General features: G+C 43.9%; 7 protein-coding genes across 12 annotated transcripts in view; 3 read left to right on the top strand and 4 right to left on the bottom strand.

Moving 5' to 3' along the window:
- Positions 1-430: 430 nt before the first annotated feature.
- On the bottom strand, positions 431-1,586 carry LOC104810696 (uncharacterized protein At5g39865). Its single transcript, XM_010537056.1, has one exon. The coding sequence runs from the start codon at positions 1,411-1,413 to the stop codon at positions 607-609; it is 807 nt and encodes a 268-aa protein (XP_010535358.1). The 5' UTR covers positions 1,414-1,586; the 3' UTR covers positions 431-606.
- Positions 1,587-1,771: 185 nt separating this feature from the next.
- On the bottom strand, positions 1,772-6,931 carry LOC104810695 (fibroblast growth factor receptor 2). 6 transcript variants are annotated; one of them, XM_010537050.2, is made up of 5 exons: positions 6,404-6,931; positions 5,161-5,471; positions 3,775-4,855; positions 2,867-3,147; positions 1,772-2,220 (listed from the first exon to the last, which is right to left on the bottom strand). In XM_010537050.2, the coding sequence occupies exons 1-5, from the start codon at positions 6,518-6,520 to the stop codon at positions 2,025-2,027; spliced, it is 1,986 nt and encodes a 661-aa protein (XP_010535352.1). In that variant the 5' UTR covers positions 6,521-6,931; the 3' UTR covers positions 1,772-2,024. The 6 variants fall into 6 exon arrangements, with proteins under 6 accessions (XP_010535352.1, XP_010535351.1, XP_010535354.1 ...); XM_010537049.2 differs by lacking the exon at positions 6,404-6,931 and having other exon boundaries at positions 5,161-5,998; XM_010537052.2 differs by lacking the exon at positions 6,404-6,931 and having other exon boundaries at positions 1,773-2,178; positions 5,161-5,998.
- A 111-nt stretch (positions 6,932-7,042) lies between these two features.
- On the top strand, positions 7,043-9,298 carry LOC104810690 (UDP-glycosyltransferase 87A1-like). Its single transcript, XM_010537045.1, has 3 exons — positions 7,043-7,598; positions 7,898-8,452; positions 8,794-9,298. The coding sequence occupies exons 1-3, from the start codon at positions 7,136-7,138 to the stop codon at positions 9,096-9,098; spliced, it is 1,323 nt and encodes a 440-aa protein (XP_010535347.1). The 5' UTR covers positions 7,043-7,135; the 3' UTR covers positions 9,099-9,298.
- Positions 9,299-9,452: 154 nt separating this feature from the next.
- On the top strand, positions 9,453-12,607 carry LOC104810691 (cation/H(+) antiporter 24-like). The gene is made up of 4 exons (XM_010537046.1): positions 9,453-9,992; positions 10,105-10,369; positions 10,463-10,852; positions 10,935-12,607. The coding sequence occupies exons 1-4, from the start codon at positions 9,744-9,746 to the stop codon at positions 12,524-12,526; spliced, it is 2,496 nt and encodes an 831-aa protein (XP_010535348.1). The 5' UTR covers positions 9,453-9,743; the 3' UTR covers positions 12,527-12,607.
- Positions 12,608-12,644: 37 nt separating this feature from the next.
- On the top strand, positions 12,645-13,719 carry LOC104810692 (SWR1 complex subunit 6). Its single transcript, XM_010537047.2, has 4 exons — positions 12,645-12,805; positions 12,906-13,011; positions 13,251-13,357; positions 13,427-13,719. Exons 1-4 carry the CDS (start codon positions 12,707-12,709, stop codon positions 13,628-13,630), a joined length of 516 nt encoding a protein of 171 aa, XP_010535349.1. The 5' UTR covers positions 12,645-12,706; the 3' UTR covers positions 13,631-13,719.
- Positions 13,720-13,829: 110 nt separating this feature from the next.
- LOC104810694 (laccase-13) lies at positions 13,830-16,850 on the bottom strand. The gene is made up of 6 exons (XM_010537048.2): positions 16,382-16,850; positions 16,089-16,240; positions 15,635-15,882; positions 15,324-15,452; positions 14,267-15,238; positions 13,830-14,141 (listed from the first exon to the last, which is right to left on the bottom strand). Exons 1-6 carry the CDS (start codon positions 16,469-16,471, stop codon positions 14,011-14,013), a joined length of 1,722 nt encoding a protein of 573 aa, XP_010535350.1. The 5' UTR covers positions 16,472-16,850; the 3' UTR covers positions 13,830-14,010.
- Positions 16,851-18,232: 1,382 nt separating this feature from the next.
- LOC104810689 (E3 ubiquitin-protein ligase listerin) overlaps positions 18,233-21,503 on the bottom strand; it is a 9,120-nt gene continuing 5,849 nt past the window's right edge. Inside the window, 5 exon segments of the mRNA XM_010537044.1 lie at positions 18,233-18,801; positions 19,180-19,410; positions 19,532-19,990; positions 20,087-21,120; positions 21,419-21,503. Coding sequence (XP_010535346.1) covers positions 18,574-18,801; positions 19,180-19,410; positions 19,532-19,990; positions 20,087-21,120; positions 21,419-21,503 — 2,037 coding nt within the window. The 3' untranslated portion in view covers positions 18,233-18,573.

Below are 21,503 nucleotides of genomic sequence, written 5' to 3'. Positions count from 1 at the left end.
ATATATGTAATGTATGACAGCAATTGAGAACAAGTCATCCATCCTCTTCTTGGGTTTTATATTTTTATTTGTCAAGGTATTTACTTGGTGATTGTAAAATAACTGAAAATTATTATTCGACATTAATTACTGTATTTTTCTGGGTATTTTAGATGGTATATTACAAAAACATTAACGAACACGAATTGTTAGGTTGCCGCTGAGAAAATGATATAAAACTTGGTAATCTCTGGGTCCACTCCATAAGAAATGGACAGGCCCAAACAATGAGCCATCTTCTTCCGCAGGCCCATATAGTTTGCGGGATCATATCAGTGCATTTACTTTTTAAGAACAACAAAAATTTGATTGATAAAAAATAGAGAAAATGAATTAATGCAGATTGAAACAGTACCACAGATTGGAGAATATAAATTTGATTACTAAAATATGAAAAAAGGCACACAAGTAAATATCAGAATCATACAATTATCCCAATCCCAAGATTTACAATTGTTTGTCAGATTACTGCATTATTTTAGGCTGGAGTTGTCATACGAGGGCTAAGATGAATCAGACTAGAAGACATTCTAACAGCTGAGGCTATCTCCTTCAAATTTTCACATTTTACAAATCAGAAGAAGGATGAGAGGAACAGGAAGGGCACCTGATTAGACCATTCTCGTTGCATGAGAAGCATGTCCTGAACCCTAATTTATCAGAGTAGAGCTTGTGGCTGCCGTGGCATTCGTCGCAGGGAACGAAGCCCTGACCACCGCACCCTTCACAGTCTCCCGCCTCCACCCCCGCCATCCCTTCTACCATCTTCTTCAGCTCTCCCATCTCATGGAGCTGCTTCACCTCCTCCCCTCCCCCCACGTACCTTCCCCCTATGAACACCCTCGGCAGCTTCTGCTCCTCCTCCTCCCCGAATATCCCCCTTAGCTCCCCCGCGAACGACCCGTCCATCGCCAAATCTCTCTCGTCCATCCTTACCCTGAACCCTCTGAGGATCGATCTCACCGCTTTGCACTCCTCGAACGTCGTCCGTACCACCCGCAGGCTCGTGAAGTAGACGACTACGCTTTTGTCGGCCCCTGGAACCGAAATCCACACATCTGGTTCGAGCTTAGGTTTCCGCGGACTGGTCTCCTGATTGAGCCGGGGAGCAACCGGTTCGGAATCTGAGCGGAGAAGCTGGTTCTGGCTAGAGGGGCGAGTGGGCCAGGAAAGGAGGACGGAGCTAGCGAACAGAACTCGGTGGAAAACTCGGTTAGGGTTCTTAGGAGAAGAGGGGGTGAAAGCAGAGGAATCGTCGGTGCAGAGGTGGTGGATGTCTTTGAAGGAGAAGGATGGAGATGAAGGTGCGACGGCTTTGGTTGGAGAATAGGTGTCGTGAATCTTAACCGACGATTTGCCCCACGGCCGCCACATTGACGGTGGAGATATGTTTTGTTCGACTTTAGGGTTTGTGTGAATTTGCAGACAAAATGAAGAGAGAGAGAGGGGTTGGGTTAAAAAGCAGAGCAGAGGTTGTGATTAACAGATGGGATTAGCCACGCTAATTATAGTTACAATGTATTAGACCCTAATTATAGTTCAACTGCTGTTTCCTTTTGTACATGTATTATTTATTTATTTTCTTATCTCGGCGGTGACACTCCCAACACTTTTTTTTAATTATACATATATGAAAGTGTGAGTCATTGAAAAAAAAAAAACTGTCCCAATTAATTCCCAATATATATTTTCTCAGTTCAGAATCTCGGGTTTCTAAGGATGATATTATTATTTTTTATCTGCAACATTTGCTTGTGGTTTAGATCTCTCTCCATTAATTAAAAAGCCCAAATACAAATAGGCCCAATTAATTCCTTGGAGCTTTGGTTGTTTTTTGTGGGCTCAATTTCATCTATTTATTGAGTCCAAGTCTGGTAATATGTGTACTTGGGGGTTGGAACCCTGTGTCTGTGATGCTTGAAATTAGAGAAGATGGGGGCGAAACCAAAGCAGCTGTGTTGGGGGATGGAAGTTGACTGTGGAAATCAATGGGCCTTGCAAACCAAACGCTCTCTCCAACTTGCCTCTGTGTTATACATTCTCCAGGGGAATGCGCTCTTGTCTTGGCACAAGTGCATTGTTTGTTTTGTTGAATCGAGGCCTTCTTCTCTTTGACCATTCGAGGACAAATACCCTTCACTGCAGATATCTGCCGCACATGTCACCCAACGCTTCAACTCACTATACAAGCGCTCAAGAGTCCAAAGACTCTTCTAGTTATAATGGTATTCATTGGGTTGCATCACGCAGTTTTTATTATACATGGAATGTAAGACCACACTTTTTTTTTTTTTTAATCAATCACAATTACAACCATTCATAATTCAAATACTCAAGGCTAATCATGTAAGATCAGACATGAAATGAGGGTGAATGGGTATTTGCCCTTTTCTTGTTGCCTTCAGACATAAAGTAGTGTCGTCTATAGGCGACAGCAGACACCAAGTGGGTCCTCATCCTCAACACAAAGCCATATCAAACAACAAAAGCCCTCGTCACTTCATAGTATTCGACACCCTTTTTCAATTATTTTCTCGCATCTCGACATTTCCATCTCATTGAAAAAAATGATTGACCCTCAGCCACTCTTATCTTAGCATTCCTTTTGTAAGTATCACAGTGCGAAATGAAATCTTAGCAGCTATCAAACCATTTTCACATTTTCTTCAAACAGCCTCTCTCTCTGCCCATCATAAGAGAGAGAGGGAGAGTGGTGGGCAGTTTTATGAAAGTTAAACACATTCCTAAAAGTGTTACCTTGTTTTCAAGGGTTTCCCAAGAGAAATTCCAAAGACCAAGAGTTACATCTTGTGGGTAATGGAATTACCGTGAAAAGGCGCGGATCAACGTGGACAGAATATCAGAGATGTTTGGCCGTTTGGAGGGGGAACTGTTCCAGCATTTGGTCATCAGAGTTCGCAGGACTTGAGGGCAATCCTTGGGGATATCGGGTCGCAGACCACATGCTGCTATCCCAACCGCCGCCTGCACTGGCGAGCAAGAGGCGTACGCCGCCTCTCCTGTCACCATCTCCCATACAACCATTCCAAAACTATACGAATTGCTCATCCAAGTCTCCGTTATGTTCTCTGGGTCACCAGCAATTATCTGATAGAACAAAAAAACAAAAGTATAACCATCTAAGTGTTCAAGTTTCATCAAAGTAACTTTATGATCAGATACCAGGATGCACTCAAATGACTGTCAAGGAGAAACAAGAACAAGTGGGCTCCAGTAGAATGGACCATTTGTAATTGGGTTTTGCTAGTCACATTGAAAGACTTAAATTAAGGCATAAAGCAATTGAAAAAGCGGAATTACTAAAAACAAAAGCTAGGCATGCTTAAACAATGATGACGCAGGTGTAAACTGAAGCCACTTTTGGGAAGGTTAGATAGATCCTGATTGGATTCACACCCTCTACAGTGAAACCCAACTGAACATCCAACAACTACCCAACAAAAAGAAGGCAGAGAATACACGACCAAATAAAACGCGGAAAGGCTCTTTTACTAATGGCAATGTTAACTTGTTTTGTTTGAACTACTGCCTAGGATGAAAAAGATGAAACAGCAATACAGGCAATAAGCTATGAGTAAATTTCCTCCTCCAGGAACCTAGCTATGTTCACAAAAGATAAGCTGATGATAAGCATGATTCAATAACGAATTTTGAAGCAAATCACCGGGCACTTTTAGACTTTGATGATGCAGAACAAAATAAAAGGATACAAACCTCGGGAGCAAGCCACCGATAGCCATCTGTTTCATACTCCAAAGCCTCGCCAACACTCTTGCATGCTGTGACTATTCCCATATCTCCCAAACAGGCATTTCCATGCTTATCTAGTAATATTCTCCGAGTGTTAAGGTCTCTGTAAGCAACACCATGATCATTTATAAACTTTATCCCTTCAGCAATGTCAATTGCAATTCGCAATATCTCCCTAGTCTGAAGCTTCTTGTTCTTCAACATCAACTCTTGGAGTGATCCGCCTTCCATCAATTTGGTTATGACACACAACCCATGATTTTCGTCAATGCAAACACCATAAAACTGTAGAATGTTCCTGTGTCCACAAATCATCAGCTCCAATAGATCTTTTCGAAGCTCAAACTCATAAGAATTCCCCTTTTCACAGCCTTTTAGTTTCTCGATGCCCACTCTTTTTCCTCTGTAAACTCCTCTGAAAGAATTTGGTCCAATCTGATCACCAAACTCAAGATAATCAGAATTCAATAGCCATTTCCCAATCTCATCGCAACTCGATTGGATGGTCTGCCATTCATCTACTGATACAGTAAACGAAGAGCTTGGAAGTGGCATTTGAAGCTGAATCCTTGTGTTTGAATTTTCAATCCCTAGTCGATAACTCGACTCAATGGATTCTTCTTCAACATCCCCGAGTTCTCCTAACCTTGTGTTCTGTTCTTGACAACCGCAAAGCCCAAATGGTAGCTTCACAGAGGTCAGTTTAGGCTTCCTGACTGCAGATTTGAGGGCATTTTCTATCCGGGCTTTGAACAGCTTCTCTTGTCCCGATTGAACAACAAGAAGAACAACCCCAAGAGTCAACCCCTTCTTCTCGAAGATCTGTATCTTCTTACAACAAATCGAAGCACTATCAAGGGCCCCTGACATTGTTGACCATGAAAGGGACGAGTTAGAGGCAAAGGTAAACTTGAACACCAAACCCTGAGCTTCACCATCAGACACTTCTTGAATCATAAACGCAGGATTTTCGTCTCCAGAAGCTTGCTCTATCAATTTAATGTGTAGAAATACTTCTTTCATATCAAAACCAGCCTGACTGTAACTGTAGAAAGCAGTATCAAGACCATAAGCAAAATTATTGAGATAACGCCAGGATATACCAGCTATAATAACACATCCAGATCCAAACCCTTTTATCTGCCAGAAAACACTTAGATACGTCGATTCTGGGAAACCAAAATGGCCATACAAGGAATTGTTTTAGTTTTAGAATACATAGAAGAAGAACATTGCTTAAGCAGCTAAACTTGATCTGCTTCGGGAATCGAACCAGTGAAATTAAAATGACGCAATATCTTCAGCTTTCCCGTAAAACAGAAACAAGGCGACTGGGAAATTTTGGTTTACCTGAGGGGCAAGGAATCATAATGCCTCCGGAGATTCGAGACGAGCTTCTCCGGCAACTGGCTGCCGGGATACATCTTAGCAAGGTTCCGGACAACACTAGCCCACACAAGCTTCCTACCACCGCCATCGGTTTTAGACAGCGGAGGTCCGCCGAAGACGGAGGCGGAGGCGGGGGCTGTTGGCTGGTTGTCGCGCGCCGGGTCGAGAGTGAGAGAGCTCTTGAGCGATGCGATCGCGTCGGAGACGTTGCGGCCGAGACGCTGAAGGCGCTTCTGCATAGCGGAGGAGGTGTGATCGGGAGCCCCCGCCACCACCGGCGGAGAAGTGAGGACCTCGGACCTGTCGTGGGTGCGCATGAGGACCTGCTCCACCATGTCCTCATCGGAAGCGCCGGCACGGGTCGACCAGCACTCCAAGGCAGCGGCCATGGTAGGTCGTGGGAGAAGCTAAGCTCGGGATGAAAATGGTGGGTTTGTTTCAGATTCAAGGCTTTTCGTATTTTTCTGCAGCTGCTGCGGTAGTGGTGTCGATCGCTCGCTCGCTCGCTCGTAAATTTAAGCAGTGGGAATCTCGGGAGCCTTGATGAGTTCGCTCCACTCTTTCATTTCTTTCTTTTGCCCTCTTTTACTTCTTCTTCCTCCTTTTAACCAATTTGTAGTAATTATAATTCCATCTACTTATATGCAGTGTATGAGATCTATGTATTGGGCTTGGGTTTGGACTTGGGCTTGGTCTTGGGCTTCCGGCCCTCATACACACTATTTTTCTCTCTCTTTTTTTTTTTTCACTTTCCAAACCTTTTTTTTATGCTTCTCGGTCGCTTGACTCTGCGTGTGTCTCTCCCGATCTGCGAAGCCTTTTATAGGCAAAATATGCCTAACAAAACAAAAGACATGTAGGGCCCAAGGAGGAAAATTTCATCGCCGCCTTGCGGCTGCCTTGGCTTCGTTAGGCGGACAATTCAACATAATGGAGCCAAAAGCTTCTATAACTGAGATGTCCACACAAAGAAAGAACAATCCTCAATAGCCGAGACGATCCTGATGGGCTACCACGTGGTGGCTATTCCGTATCCGGGACGCGGCCATATCAACCCTCTTTTGAACCTCTTCAACTCCCTTGTCTCCGACGACGGCATCCTCGTCACTTTCGTCGTCACGGAGGAGTGGCTCCGCCTCCTCGCTGCTGAGCCCCGGCCCCGTTGCGTCCGCTTTGCCTCTATCCCCAATGTATTGCCCTCCACCACCGGCGGAGAAGTGAGGACCTCGGACCTGTCGTGGGTGCGCATGAGGACCTGCTCCACCATGTCCTCATCGGAAGCGCCGGCACGGGTCGACCAGCACTCCAAGGCAGCGGCCATGGTAGGTCGTGGGAGAAGCTAAGCTCGGGATGAAAATGGTGGGTTTGTTTCAGATTCAAGGCTTTTCGTATTTTTCTGCAGCTGCTGCGGTAGTGGTGTCGATCGCTCGCTCGCTCGCTCGTAAATTTAAGCAGTGGGAATCTCGGGAGCCTTGATGAGTTCGCTCCACTCTTTCATTTCTTTCTTTTGCCCTCTTTTACTTCTTCTTCCTCCTTTTAACCAATTTGTAGTAATTATAATTCCATCTACTTATATGCAGTGTATGAGATCTATGTATTGGGCTTGGGTTTGGACTTGGGCTTGGTCTTGGGCTTCCGGCCCTCATACACACTATTTTTCTCTCTCTTTTTTTTTTTTCACTTTCCAAACCTTTTTTTTATGCTTCTCGGTCGCTTGACTCTGCGTGTGTCTCTCCCGATCTGCGAAGCCTTTTATAGGCAAAATATGCCTAACAAAACAAAAGACATGTAGGGCCCAAGGAGGAAAATTTCATCGCCGCCTTGCGGCTGCCTTGGCTTCGTTAGGCGGACAATTCAACATAATGGAGCCAAAAGCTTCTATAACTGAGATGTCCACACAAAGAAAGAACAATCCTCAATAGCCGAGACGATCCTGATGGGCTACCACGTGGTGGCTATTCCGTATCCGGGACGCGGCCATATCAACCCTCTTTTGAACCTCTTCAACTCCCTTGTCTCCGACGACGGCATCCTCGTCACTTTCGTCGTCACGGAGGAGTGGCTCCGCCTCCTCGCTGCTGAGCCCCGGCCCCGTTGCGTCCGCTTTGCCTCTATCCCCAATGTATTGCCCTCCGAGACCCTCCGAGCGGCCGATTTCCCCGGCTTTATCGAAGCCGTCAATACGAAGATGGTGGCTCCGGTGGATCAGATACTCGACGGCCTCGAGTCTCCGCCGAATCTAATAATCGCCGACGGTTGCCTTACTTGGGCGGTGAAGATGGGCAATCGCAGGGATATTCCGGTGGCTTTGCTTTGGCCGATGTCGGCGACTATGCTCACTGCCATGTTTCACTTCCATCTTCTCGAGCACAACGGCCATTTCCCCGTCGACCTCTCCGGTAACGCATTTTCTTCCCACGTTAATTCGCTAATTATCTTAACTTGAATCAGAATTAGGCAAACTTTCGATTTATAGTATTCAATGTCAGGTTGATCTTTTTTATCAAATGCGACAACTTTGAAATTTATGTTCCCATCACATGGGAAAACAATAGCTCATCAGACTCTTGGATCAGTCATAACTGAAGAATCGTTTGATTTAGATTTGAGATATGTAGTAAAATCCACCTTTTCATATTTATCCTAAGTTAGGATTGTTGTCTGAAGATGATACAACATTTTTTTAACATTGTTACAGAGAGAGGGATAGAACGAGTGGAGTATCTCCCCGGACTTTCTTCAACCTCGCTGTCCGAGATTCTTGGAGGTTTCGGCGGAAACTATAGTTATACTTTGTCCACGTTTCGAGAAGCCATCTCTTTCACACCTAAAGCCAACTACCTCTTGCTCTCTACCCTCCACGAGCTCGAGAACCTTGCCATTGAATCCCTCAAGTCGGAGTTCTCAATCCTTGTTCACCCCGTCGGGCTTCTCCTACCACCTCTTAGTCCTGCACCTGATAATCTCAAACCCGAGTACACCAGATGGCTCGATCAGCGACAAGAAAACTCGGTTTTGTATGTGTCTTTGGGCAGTTTCCTTTATGTTTCAGAGGAACAAATGGGGGAGATAGTGGCCGGTTTGGTGGGGAGTGGAGTGAGTTTCATGTTGGTGGCCCGGTCTAAGGCAAAACGGCTGAGAGAAGCTTGTGGTGAAGGGTTGGTTGTGGAGTGGTGCGACCAGCTGGGGGTACTCTCCCATGCTTCCGTTGGTGGTTTCTTGAGCCACTGCGGGTGGAATTCTGTCAAAGAAGGTACCGTTGGATTTATAGGAATGATTTGGAATTGTAGTAAATTCCAAAAGAGCTAACGCATAACTAAAATGAGTGGAAACGGAGAGTCGACCCCAAATAAACTTGGCGATGTTGATGATTATTACATATCACATAAACTATATAGTTTAACTAACTTAAACAGTTAAACTTTACAGTATAGTGCTGTAGGCATAGTTTTTTTTTTTGGTGATAAAAGATCCCAGATCATTAGGTGCGGACGGGTCCCCAAATCTAATCTAGCGCATGTGATAAATTAAGACACTTCTTCTGGGTAATGGATGGTATTTGAAAAAAGAAGATATAAATAATGTTCATGATAGGTATATTATGTGGGGTCCCGTTCTTGACGTTTCCCATAGCGGCGGACCAGTTCCTGAACGGGAAAATGATTGTGGAGGAGTGGAAGATGGGATGGAGACTGAGGAAGGAGACAAGCAGGGACTGCGTGGTTATGCGAGATGAGATTGCAGCGATTGCGAGAGGGTTCATGAATGGAGAAGACGGACGTGTTAAGGATATGAGAAACAGAGGCAGAGAGCTCAGCCTAGTTCTCCGCAACCGCATTGTCCAATCCCCCCAAAGTAACATCATCAAAGCCTTCCTCCAGAGAGTAGACCTGACTTGAGAAGAAAACAAAATATGTAACATGTGTTTCTTGATGGAGATTTGGACATTTACCGTGGTCTGGTCCATTGTTTCTCTGGATCTCGTTGATGAGTCTTGCGTAACATTACCATGTAATCTTTTTACGTCGTATTGTGGATTCGGATTCCAAAAAACTATAGTGTCAATCATTGGCCCAACAAAGAATGCGGAGTCTGTATACCTTTGCAGAGTCTATATTTTTTTAATGTATGTATGTACCTAGACATATATAGGTTATATGTTTGTATGGCTTAGGATCGTCCCAAACCTTTTAATTATGACTTACAGACATGGGACTTTCATGATACAAAAAAAAAAAAAACAAATGTTTTAATCGTGTGATTGGGGGAAGACAGAGTAGTTACACACTTTCTCCTCTCGTTTGTCCATGTGGCAGCTTGCGTTTCACCACTTCTCCGCCCCATCCTCTCCTTCCATTCAGTCAATATATATATAGAGAGATAATTAAGCAAATGAATAAATAATCTGTGCGAGTTAAAACGTCTTGTGGTGTAGTGTTCCCCATTTGACGCACACAGAGCGAGACGATTATTGGATTGTTTCTTTCTCTATTTGCTTTGATCAATTTTTTTTTAATTAGAATAAATAAGCAGATGCGTATTGCATGGTTAGGGTATTGCCGAGGAGCGTTGAAGATGCCTTCAGGACGGCACGTTATAACGACGTGCGGCTTCCGGTGGTATGCCGACAAAGCCACAAGAGTGAGCCTTTCGGCATATTCAGGGGAGAGAATCCCCTCAATTATGACTTTTCTCTCTTCTTGCTCCACACCCTTGTTATCATTTTCTTCATCAAAGCCGTCACCTTTCTCCTCCGTCCCCTCCGCCAGCCTCGCATCGTCTCCGAGATCATTGTCCGTTTTCTCCTTCCTATTGATTTTGACATGTCAAAATGCCTCTATTTATATACACGTCTGATTACCACTCTCGTTGTCTAAACAAAAAAAAAAACAATTTATTTTGAAGGGAGGCATGATAATAGGACCGACGCTGCTGGGACAGAACCGGAGATTCAACTACTACGTGTTCCCACCGGTGGCAGATTACTTGCTGGCAAACTTGGGGGTTGTGGGTTTCATGTATTTTTTGTTCATCACAGGCGTCAAAACAGACATTGCAGCTGTCACAAAGTCCCCAAGGAAGCACAAGTACATTGCTGCCTTTGCAGTCGTGGTTCCTTTCGTATGCGTCAGCATTGTTGCCCTGGCCTCACGCCACCACATGGACGAAGGTACACGTCTATCTATCTTATATGTTTGGTCTATGTATAGTCGATAGATGTATAAATATTTGATGTGAGATATGATTATCATATGATGGGAAGGGTTCAAGAGGATATCAGTGCTGGGGGGAGTGGCGTCTTCGCTGGCCATCACAACCTTCCCGGTGATATACACCGTTCTTCAGGACGCGAATCTACTCAACTCGGAGGTTGGAAAGTTGGGCATGTCGGTGGCACTTCTTGGGGACTTCATCGGGATATTCGTTCTCGTAATATTCGAGGCCATGCTGCAATATGATGCCGCTGGTCTTATGGCCCTCCTCTTCTACCTCCTCTCCGTCTTTGTTCTTGCTGCCTTCATGTTAACTGTTGTGAGATGGGCTTTGAATTGGGTCATCCTCCATACTCCAGAGGGTAAACCCGTCGACCAGACCTACATCGTCTTCATTCTCTTGGGTGTCATGTTCACCGGCTTCCTCACCGACATGTTCGGTACCTATCCTTTTCCTCACAACCTCTTTTTTGTATGTGTATATATACTCTGCCAATCCAATGCATGATATGATATATACAGGATTGGGCGTAGCGGTTGGATCCATTTGGCTGGGGCTTCTGATACCAAACGGCCCACCGCTTGGTTCGACCCTGGTGGCTCGGAGTGAGACCATTATCGTTGAAATTCTGACGCCGTTTTCCTTCGCCTTGGTGGGACTCTACACCAACGTTTACCTCCTCACCCACGAGACTTGGCCTCAGCATCTGGCCCCACTCTTTGCCATGACCATCGTCGGCTACCTCGCCAAGTTCATATCCACCACCGCTGCTGCTTTGTTACTAAAAGTCCCCGCCAGGGACAGTTTCACCTTGGGCCTCATCATGAACCTCAGAGGTCAGATCGAGCTCTTGCTTTACTTGCATTGGATCGACGAACGGATGATCGGACTTCCCAGTTTCACGCTGATGGTACTGCAAACTTTGGTCATCACTGGCTTATCCTCCCCCATCATTACCCTCCTCTACGACCCCACTCGGCCCTACAGGAGCAGCAAGCGCCGAACCATTCAGCACACCCCACCCTCCACTGAGCTTGGCTTGGTTATGGCTGTCTCCGACCACGAAACCCTGGCCGGCCTCATCAGCCTCCTCGACTTCGTATATCCCACCATTACGAGCCCCTTTGGCGTGTTCGCCATCCAACTGGTGGAACTGGTGGGCCGAGCCGCGCCCGACTTCATCGATCACGAAGAGAGAGGCGAAGAGGGAGAGGACCGACATGTAACGGGCGGCCGGGAGGACCCCGTCCAGAATGCTCTGAGGCTGTACCAGGAGAAAAGAGAGGAATGCGTGAATCTACACACTTACACCGCTCACGCCCCAAAACGCCTCATGTACCACGACATATGCGAGCTTGCCTTGGCCAAGAAGACCGCCTTCATTCTCTTGCCCTACCAGAAAGAGCGTCTGGACGATGCAGCGCCCACCGAGCTACGGGACAGGGGGATGGTGACCGTCACGGACGACGTCTTGGCCCACGCCCCTTGCTCCGTCTGTATTTACTATGACAAGGGGCGCCTCAGGAGCCCTCTCACCCTGGACCACTCTATGCGTACAAGGAAAGAAAAGCAGAGATTCGCAGTGCTCTTTCTGGGAGGAGCGGACAACAGAGAGGTCCTGCACCTCGTGGAGCGGATGACAGGGAACCCCGACATAACCCTCACCGTTATACGATTCCTATCTCTGGGGCACGACGGGGACGACGAGAGGGAGAAGAAGCTGGACGACGGGGTGGTGACGTGGTTCTGGGTGAAGAACGAAGCCAACGAGAGGGTCACTTACAAGGAGGTGGTGGTGAAGAACGGTGCGGAGACGTTGGCGGCAATTCAGGCCATGAACGTCAACGATTACGACCTCTGGATTACGGGGAGGGGAGAAGGAATCAACCCGAAGCTTCTAGAAGGCTTGACGACGTGGAGCGAAGACGATCAGCTCGGCGTCATCGGAGACACGCTCGCAGCCAGAGAGTTCTCCAGCCACGGCTCCGTCTTGGTCGTGCAGCAGCAGGTCCGCAACCATAACACTCGTGTTAGTTTCTTCCACCGAAACTTTGACTGTAAAACTCTATTTGCTCACATTAGGGTTTTCTTTTTCATGTCTTTTGTAATATGATATAATATAAGCCAGCCAATGAAATTAAATTCAAGTCAAAGTTAAACTACAGGCCCATTGGGCTGTGATTGCGTGCACTTAGCCCGTACTCCGGCTTTAATTTGTTCCTGGGGGTGGGAGTGGGTAGGCGATCGTCTTGGCCAAGCGCCTTCTTTTTTTCTTCCTCCCGAATTTGGCGAGATGGAGGAGGAGATGGCGAATCGTCGAATTTCGAGTCGAACCCGTAGGGTTGCTTCGAAGATGGCGGCGGCTCTTGCTAGCGCCGACAATCGAACTCAGGTGTCTTTTCTCATTCCGAAACTGATCACTCTTTTGATTTGATTTTCAAAGATTTCGATTTACCACCGGGGGGGGTTCAGTGAGCTCGTGCTACTATTAGGCAGCTTTAGCTCGGCTAGAGGCGTTAGAGAACGATAATGCTGGAATTGAAGTTGCCGACACCAACGATGACGACGAAGCTTCTCTTGACGAAGAAGATGATCTAGGTGGAGCTTTCATTGCCAATTGTTCTCATTCCATTGATTCTTTTCTTCTTCTTTTTTTCCTCCAGTTTTTGAAATTCTAGAATTCTGTTGTCTTTTGGTGGTATAACAATTTCTGAGAATTTTTGTAGAGGCTCGTGCTCATTTGTAGTATCAGTTTTTTTTGGGGAGAAAGAATTCTCTTTGAATCACAGTAAAGGAGCAATCATCTCCGCAACTCAACGACATTTTATCTTCGGCAGGATACGTACAGAGGAAGCAGCCCAATGGAACCAAGCGTAAAACTCGGCAGGCCAAAGCCCTAGAGGCTCGCAAGGCCCCAAAATCATTCCTTGAACTCTTGAACGAGGTAAGTGGTTGTTTCTGGAATTAGGTTTACTGCCGTGGTGTGTCTGAATTAAGTTGTGTAAAAATGTAGGCCAATTTGGAATCTTTGCCTCCGCATGTGCCTTCCTACTTGAGAGCTGCCGTAGGACCTCCAAGTTCTATGTCTCGCCGCCGTTTCTGCACAGTTTGTGGATTTATTGCCAATTACACCTGCTTGTTGTGTGGAATTCGGTTTTGCTCCATCCGTTGCCAAAACATACACAAAGATACCCGATGTCAGAAATTTGTTGCATAGGAGAGCAAGTGAGATAGTTTTGTATAAGTCATTTTATGCTGATTCTGCGCTGTGTGTCTGATTCCAATAAGGTTTATTCTTTTTCTTTCTTCCAATTTTCGCTGCCGTTAAATTTTTTTCCTACTGGTTTGTGTTGTTCATAAGTCTCCTCACAATCTCTTTTCGTGTTAGAGGATATCTCAGAATTCAGTATTGCTACATAATACATTTACACTCAGTCGGTAGACGGTGGCAAATTGTGTCTGTTGTTTCATTATTTTGTAAAAGAGGTAACGTCAAATCCCAAGGAAAACCATACTAAGGAGAAAATAATGTATAGATACAAGTGTTCGAGAGCCTCCAAATCGAAGTGTTTGGATTTTGTCCTCTGTTTGGGTATCTCAACATTGGGGCAGGTCCAATGGTGGAGACTGTACTGCCTGCAATTCTCCGGCACCATTCTCGACCAGGAAGACCATTGCCAGGCCCCAGGCCAGGTGTGAGTCGATGTGACAGTGCATGAGCCAAGCTCCTGTGTTGGAAAACCAAGGTAAGACATCAATCCAAAAGATTTTTATCTCGTTGCTATCTTCTTTATACATTTTTAGAAATGTTGTGTAGGTGTGATCTCTGAAATATGTTTGTTCATGAACGAACCTGGATTATCGGCCACAAATCTGATAGCCACCCATCCGCCCGGAGGGGTTCCAATTGTGTTTCTTCTTGGTGGGTCAACGAGGTTGAAGCTGGTTGAATCTGTTCTTGGATTGAAGTTGCCAAATCCTGACCCTACAACATAGAACTCATAGCCATGGAGATGCATAGGATGATTTTCTGTTGTGACAATACTTGTGTCCTGCAATACAATCTGCACCTTCGATTTGTACTTCAGTTTGTAGGCTTTTGTTCCACGGACTGGTTGCCACAGCCCTCGGCTCACATTTCCTGTGTAGTCAAATTTCAGAGGAGGAACAGCAGGAAAATCCATGGTGAAAACACCAGGAGTGCCTTGGTAATATGCTTGCATGATAGAATTCCTTCTGGGGAAGATGAAGGAAACGTTATTCATGCTGGCAGTGAAGCGGGTGCCGTTGGGACCTTGACACCGTGGGCTGTTAGGGTTTAAGCAGTTGAAAAGGCCTAAGCCAACTGTGAAAAACAAGTACTCGTCGATGTCAAGGGGCACTTCGACCTTTGAGGGACTCTTTATCTGGTTTGTGAACGTTGTTGCCGTTGCTGTGTCATTGAATCCTGGTAACTGTGGAAATATTGTGGAGCTTGTAAAGGTTGAAGCTTGTGATTTGCCTTTTTGTGCAACACATGGAGCACTTTTGTATTCGAGTATTGCTGTAGTGGTGGTGTTATCAAAAGCTGCATTGGCACTGTTGTAGGCATGTGCGGCCATGTAGTAATTGGCTGGTGGCTGGTCTGCCGTAAGAAGTACATCAGTTGTTTGACCAGGACCTATCATTATGACATTGGTTGAGAAAGGCTTGGTGTATGACGCGTCCGCTGCAACTACAGTTAGTTTGTGGTTTGCGACACCGAAGAACAGCTCTTGGTTCAATGCAGAGTTAATGATCCTGAGGAGGACCGTCTCTCCTGAGTTTACAAGATATTTGACAGTTTCTGCTCAGAAGAACCCTTGTCAGACCACCATTAGTAGCTGTGAATAGTTTCAGGTCGCAGCTGATTTAACCGGAGCTTTACTTGCCTTGTTTTGAGCATCTGTAGAGATCACCGGGCTGACCATTGATGGTGAAGGAGTCTGATACGTTTGGTGCTGCTCCGGTGAATTGGGTCAATTGTAGGACATCCATGGGGTTTCTATCCCACCATTCTCCTGTACTAGTCGATTCACAAGCTTCTTTTTAGCACCAACTGGGTTGAATGGTAACCCAATGCTTTAGGGTTGTGAAATCGATTGGCATCTTATCCCAATTCAAACTAGGCATAGATCTAATGCCTTGAAGCATGAATTGCTAAAAAAGAGGTAGCTTGTCATGGGGGAGTCTATAGATTTACCTAAAAGGAGTGTAATTTCTCTCTTGGGAAGAACTGGAAAAGGGTAAGGAGAGCCAAGCTTAGGTCGGATGATGAGAGCTCCGTATACGGTGGCTCGGAGCCATCGACTGTGTGCATGCCACCACAAGGTACCCTCTTGCTCTTGAATTGTGAATCTGTACGTGTAACTCCCTCCTGGTTGAATAGGGCACTGCGTTATGTATTCTGGTCCGTCAGCCCATGGGTTCCGGACCTGTCGGATACCATGCCTGCAAAATTTCACTAGTTGGCTCTTGGGGGAAACACTAATAAGTTGCCATAACCTGATGGTTGGAGCATGTGTGTCCAGTTTTTCAAGCCGAATGATTTAAGTCAAAACACTTGTTGCCTTTGTATGTAAAAAAACGCTAACATTTAACGCAAGACATAGCAGACTTTCAACAGATATATCATGGATCGATTGTAGTTTTTGTACCAGTGGAAGCTGATGTTGTACTGCGCTTTGTTGATGGCAGTGATGGCGAGAGTATCACCGTCCTGTACCTCCAAGGTCGGTCCTGGAAACTGTCCATTCACCGTGATCACATTATGAACTATGCACAGCCTCTTGACCGGTGTTGCTTGAATCTGTCAAATCATACAAAGTACAAGTTTAACCTTGATATTTTTTATCCGGGGGAAGAAAGAAAGACAGTCGGGAGAAAGTCTCAGGCATCATACTTTGTCCAAACAAGAGGGGAAAAAAGACAAATGGAGATGTAAACATACAACAAACTCGTGGTAGTGAACTTGTGTGATGACGGATGTAGCTTTGAAAGGGAAGAAGATGAAGAGAAGGTAGAATGCCCATGACTCCATTGCGAAGTGATTGTGTGTTAAAGTGTAGATTTAGGGAGGGGGATACGATACAACAGTTGAATTGAGAGTAACAGAGAAAGTAAAACATATATAAGATAAAAGAGAAAAAAAAGAGATGGGAAAATGTGAAATGTTGGTTAAAGTTGGTATACGGACGGGAAGCCTGAGGAATGTGTCTCGTCTAACCGGAAAGAGGATTTGGTGCAACTACTAAACCAATGCCTTCTCTTGTTCTTCAATGGTACAGAACACGGATGTGACCGAAAAGGATCGTGAAATTCAACCCTAAATCTTAAACCATAATTCCTTTTTACATACAGTGATCAAGTTTCTATCTAATATGGTATATTAATTACCCGAGTCAGATCGACTCTCGGCCGTCCTATTTAATTTAATTCGTTCTTTATTTTCTCATGGTCCATAAAGAAATGCTCCTTTATCATCTTTCACATTATTGTCGTTTTCTTTAAATATAAAACAAAATTCATATGGATTATTCGTACCAATCGCCACTATTAAATTTGCACTCGGATATACTTCCTTGTATATGTGATGCAAAGACACGTCTTACGGATTATCTAAGAGGTATCTTATGATCCTGATGAGAACTCCTCAATTGTGTTTGTTTTCTTTTGATTCTTGATTATTTCTACCAAAGTTTGATTATCTATCTCAACTGTCACTGTTAAAATATTAAAAAATTGATAAACTTATTAAGAAAAACGGAATGAGATGTCATTATACCTATTATATCATGCCCATATTTTAAGATTCATTTCCAAAATATTTTACTAAAATTATTTTATGCATAAAATCAAAACACATCCAATAGAATTTTGTGTCAAATAATTTAAAGAACAAAAAACCAAGACATGTAATTCCTTTTCAAATATCTATTAATATAAACTATAATCCAAGAACAAGGTCAAGCCTCTAAAATCCCAGGAACTGGCCTCTTGAGCACCTTTCATAGATTCAGAAAGGGCCATTGACTTTTAACATTCCATTAGTTAGACATTTACTTTTTATATAAATAAATAGAAAAAATAATATTTTTCAGCTATAATCCTGTATAAATTTTTAATTTGATATGATACTACACCAAAATTCAAAATTTACCACAATCCATCACCAAATCCCGAAATTAATTGCAACGTACTACACGACATCAAACGACGTTAAAATGGTTGTACATGTTAGTGCTATGTCAGCATTCTAATTGATAGAAATCGTTCAATTTTAACATCGTTTGTCTAGGATATTGCAACTAATTTCGAGACTTGGTGATGAATTGTGTTAAATTTTGAATTCCTTTGTAAATTTATGTCAATTTACATAAATTCATGTGAGAAAATGCTATTTTTCTAAATAAATATTTCCGGTTTTAAATTCTCTCAACTATATTTCTACCCTTTTCTTTCAACTAGAAACATAACAAGGAAAAGAGAACCCTAGAGATCTTTCTACAACTAAGCAGGTCGAAGACTCTGAGGCCACAGCACTTGCCAAACAAAAGGGTAACTCAATTGGTCCAAATCCTTGAATTCTTTCTACAAACCTGAAACAGAACAAGATATTTCATCTCCTCATATGATATATTACTTTAATAAGTGAGACGCACGAGACTTTACCCGATTAACCCACGAAACCTGTGTAAATCATTCCCTCCATGTAATCATTTAAATCCTCGTACGTTAGTCTAGCAAGAATGTTTTGCTCCCAATCGAGATCGAATCCTAGACCCCATATTTCAAGACTCCGTAAAAAAAAAGAGACTTTCACATTTAAACTTCTATTTTTTCCCCAACGCTTCCAAAAATCCATATTGATCTAACACGATCAACTCCTACTTTTGGCACGAAAAGTTCGCCCGGAAGTCCAAGCAATTTGTCTTCCAGGTTTCAAGAATCTAATACATCAAATCAGAACTCCTCCTATAGCTTGGAAGACAAAGAACACCTATAAAACAGATGATTCGCCACAAAACCAACCCTTTCTTCATGACAACATATCACCACATGAAACATGGCCACTCATCCTCTCAGTATGTCATACCTGTTTCAAACTGAGTTCAGGAGTCCAAAAATGCAGAGGTTTGTGAATCAGAAAGGAGACTGGCACAAGGGGCAAGCTGACTTGTGAGAAGTAGAGAACCATTTGTAGAGACAGGCAGAGTGGAACTTGTGTTTGCAGGTCTTGCAAGCTAGCCGAGGGAGGTTGTGGTTCACGGTGTGAATCACGCTGTAACAAATGGGGCACTCCTCTACTCCTTCAAATTCCTTGTCGAAATTCCTTTTCCATATTCTTATCGCTTCCGCCAGAGCACCGTTCTGCTTCCAGTAACAAAAAGAAAAAAAGGGATCAAGATTCACAAATAATTTGTGATTGCCTATTCGTCCATAAATCAAATGTAATATGCAATTACTGGAAAAATAGTTGGAAGGGACTTAAATGGCACGAGCATGATAAATTATCTATATCTCCATTAATTGAGCAAAATCCATTATGGTATTTCATCTACGTGCTGGAACTGATACATCTAAAATTATACAGGATTATAATAACAGATCCATTTTGTGCTTTGTATCTCATATCCCCGGGAGAAAAGCACCATCAGAACTTGTCCATCCTACAAACCCAGAAGGAATAGAAACAAAGCCATGTGGGTTGGCGAGACACATATACATGAGAGTTGCACAGTACAGTACCTGATTACGAACAAACATTATCATAGACATTAACCATTTCCTCTGCTTCACCTCGCTGATCCCGAGACTCCTCATACAATCAACATCAACAGGTCTGAGCGGATATGAAACTGGGAGATGGATTACAAGATCCATCCCTGTTTCATCCTTCGTATAGGTAGCAACAACCTCGTTTGCTGATTTACTTACGCTGACCGAAAAGCTTTCATCGTTGAAATCTGCCTTCTTTATCTGCAGTTCACACAAAGAATAACAATTTATTTGTCTGATTTCATATTATTGTAGTGGATCTTCACTGCTGCATACATGAGCTTATCATCTCAAAACAAGAAAGGGATTTTGCTGCACATACCTGAGATAGTTCGTTCTTGATTAAAGGAGGGCTGCACCATGATCTTGTAAACGCTTCTATCAAAGTCGATGCAGAGCGATCACGAAGTTCACTGAACCACTCTCTAACATAAGCTGGAAGTACACGTAACATCAAACCATACAAGGCCCCAGCAAGTGAAGCCACTTGGTCAGTTTGGATCGGCCACAGTGATTTGACTGAAGACAATGATGAACCTGTTGTAATGGCTCGTGTTGCAGCAGATGCTACCACAGATAACTCAGATAGAAGATCGGCGTCTTTCTTCTTTAAGCTATTTGCATTGCACAATTCTAGAGGAATATGCTGGAAAAGACAGTCTAGTATCACTGGATTCGCGGAACTCTGTATATGCTCCACCAGTTTCTCCCGTCTTTGTGATAAGGGAGGTAAAGACGAGACATGCGAGAGCAACAAAGACCATGCCAGGAATGTTTGCACCTGCCACCAGAAACAATTAATACAGTAAAGAGACTCATAGTTTCTGCCAGTTAGGTCATAGAACACCAAAGAAGGATTTTGAAAGGGAAAATTTACCCGCTCCGGTGCCGTTAAATCCGTATCAAGAAACTCATAGGTTAATTTCTCAACCATGCAAGATATTTCGTCCCTTAAGCATAGTCTCTCTTCAGATGGTAACTCAACATTGCCAGAGTCCTGATTATTAACAACCTCTTCGTTCAATGATGCTGACCCTTCAGCAACAATGGCCAGTCTGGAGATAGGTTCAGTCGACAAAACAACATATGCTGCAAATTGCAGTGATGGGATGGGTTTAGAAGAAAACAAGATTGCATACAAAGAACTTATGGCTCCTTTGCTCAGACCCCAAAATTCAACAGCTTTGACAGCTCTATCGAGAGCACGAGGAGAAGAGTCCACTACAAGAGAAGCCACCAACTCCCAGAAATGCAAATGATTGAATCGAGATGATGCAATGATAGATGCTGCCTCATGAGAATACGAATCAGCAATGGCCTCAGCAAGACCGGTACAGAAGAACAGACGTAGAATACCTTCAAGAATCCTATCTTTAACTGGGTCCCATGTTTCATTCGTCAAGGATGTTAGGCTGACTTCATCTTCAACTAGTTTATGTTTCAGTAATGCATTAAATGAGGAAAATGCTGATAGAGCATTCTTAGCATTATCTATAGAAGGATCAGTAACAGAAGCGATGTGCCAAAGTCTTTGAAGAGTTTCGTTCACCTTCTCTGCAGAAGAAATTCCAGTGATAAAGCCATTAATGTTCTCAGAGGTTTCCTCCATCCCAACTACTGCAGACTGAATCAATCGCTTCAAGTTAGAGAAGACAAATTCCCAATCTTCTTCGTTAAAGTCATTTCCACAGTACCTCACTGAAATCACTATTAGTTTTGATAGCAGCGTCTGCACAGCAGGAAGCCGGTTAACCACACTTGCAGCATTAGGACCTTGCTTTTGTTTGCGGAACAAATTGAGCAAAAGTGTTCTCTCTTCATTGCTCACACACCTCTCCTGTTTATTTGCTTCTTCAGTTTTTTCACTCACAGGATAACAAGAGATAACTAGCTGAAACCAATCCTGCATATCTAATGAATACAATGAAAACAAAAATCATCTAAGCATCAAAGCAAAGAAGAAAAGGAACAAAACCCAAGAGATTGAAGTGCTTCTTGCCATGTACATCAAATACCAAATATGACTACAACTCATCAAGCAAGGATTAGAGAATCATGAACTTTTTTGTTGTTTCACAGGTAAACATCCAATCTACATCCCCTTAGACGCCAAATCCATGGACTTCAAGCAATGTTCATTTTCAATACAAGATAAGGTCACTAGCCATGAACACCAAAACGACAGAAAAAAAAAGGAATGAAGACTTACCTTCCTCGCTTCGCCAGATTACCAGAGGGGGGAACAACAAAGTTTTCTGCAGCCAACCTCTGAGGACAACATCTAGCTCCTGCTG

Source organism: Tarenaya hassleriana, unplaced genomic scaffold, assembly GCF_000463585.1.
Source record: "Tarenaya hassleriana unplaced genomic scaffold, ASM46358v1 Cleome19, whole genome shotgun sequence".
NCBI lineage: Eukaryota > Viridiplantae > Streptophyta > Magnoliopsida > Brassicales > Cleomaceae > Tarenaya > Tarenaya hassleriana.
The sequence above is the reverse complement of the archived record's forward strand: the minus strand, read 5'-3'. Positions and strand labels throughout refer to the sequence as shown.

Excerpts from the sequence above, each read along its gene's own strand:
- LOC104810696 (XM_010537056.1), bottom strand. The coding sequence starts at position 1,413 with ATGTGGCGGCCGTGGGGCAAATCGTCGGTTAAGATTCACGACACCTAT.
- LOC104810695 (XM_010537050.2), bottom strand. The coding sequence starts at position 6,520 with ATGGCCGCTGCCTTGGAGTGCTGGTCGACCCGTGCCGGCGCTTCCGAT. Across the intron at positions 5,472-6,403 it reads TCCTCACTTCTCCGCCGGTG|GTGGCGGGGGCTCCCGATCA; the intron begins GTGGAGGGCAAT and ends TCTCCGCCGGTG. Across the intron at positions 2,221-2,866 it reads TTGATCCGCGCCTTTTCACG|TGAGTTGAAGCGTTGGGTGA; the intron begins GTAATTCCATTA and ends GCGCTTGTATAG.
- LOC104810690 (XM_010537045.1), top strand. The coding sequence starts at position 7,136 with ATGGGCTACCACGTGGTGGCTATTCCGTATCCGGGACGCGGCCATATC. Across the intron at positions 7,599-7,897 it reads TTTCCCCGTCGACCTCTCCG|AGAGAGGGATAGAACGAGTG; the intron begins GTAACGCATTTT and ends ACATTGTTACAG. Across the intron at positions 8,453-8,793 it reads GTGGAATTCTGTCAAAGAAG|GTATATTATGTGGGGTCCCG; the intron begins GTACCGTTGGAT and ends TGTTCATGATAG.
- LOC104810691 (XM_010537046.1), top strand. The coding sequence starts at position 9,744 with ATGGTTAGGGTATTGCCGAGGAGCGTTGAAGATGCCTTCAGGACGGCA. Across the intron at positions 9,993-10,104 it reads GCATCGTCTCCGAGATCATT|GGAGGCATGATAATAGGACC; the intron begins GTCCGTTTTCTC and ends TTTATTTTGAAG. Across the intron at positions 10,370-10,462 it reads ACGCCACCACATGGACGAAG|GGTTCAAGAGGATATCAGTG; the intron begins GTACACGTCTAT and ends TATGATGGGAAG.
- LOC104810692 (XM_010537047.2), top strand. The coding sequence starts at position 12,707 with ATGGAGGAGGAGATGGCGAATCGTCGAATTTCGAGTCGAACCCGTAGG. Across the intron at positions 12,806-12,905 it reads GCGCCGACAATCGAACTCAG|GCAGCTTTAGCTCGGCTAGA; the intron begins GTGTCTTTTCTC and ends TGCTACTATTAG. Across the intron at positions 13,012-13,250 it reads TGACGAAGAAGATGATCTAG|GATACGTACAGAGGAAGCAG; the intron begins GTGGAGCTTTCA and ends TATCTTCGGCAG.
- LOC104810694 (XM_010537048.2), bottom strand. The coding sequence starts at position 16,471 with ATGGAGTCATGGGCATTCTACCTTCTCTTCATCTTCTTCCCTTTCAAA. Across the intron at positions 15,453-15,634 it reads AGAAATTACACTCCTTTTAG|GAGAATGGTGGGATAGAAAC; the intron begins GTAAATCTATAG and ends CGACTAGTACAG. Across the intron at positions 15,239-15,323 it reads CTACAGATGCTCAAAACAAG|AAACTGTCAAATATCTTGTA; the intron begins GCAAGTAAAGCT and ends TCTTCTGAGCAG.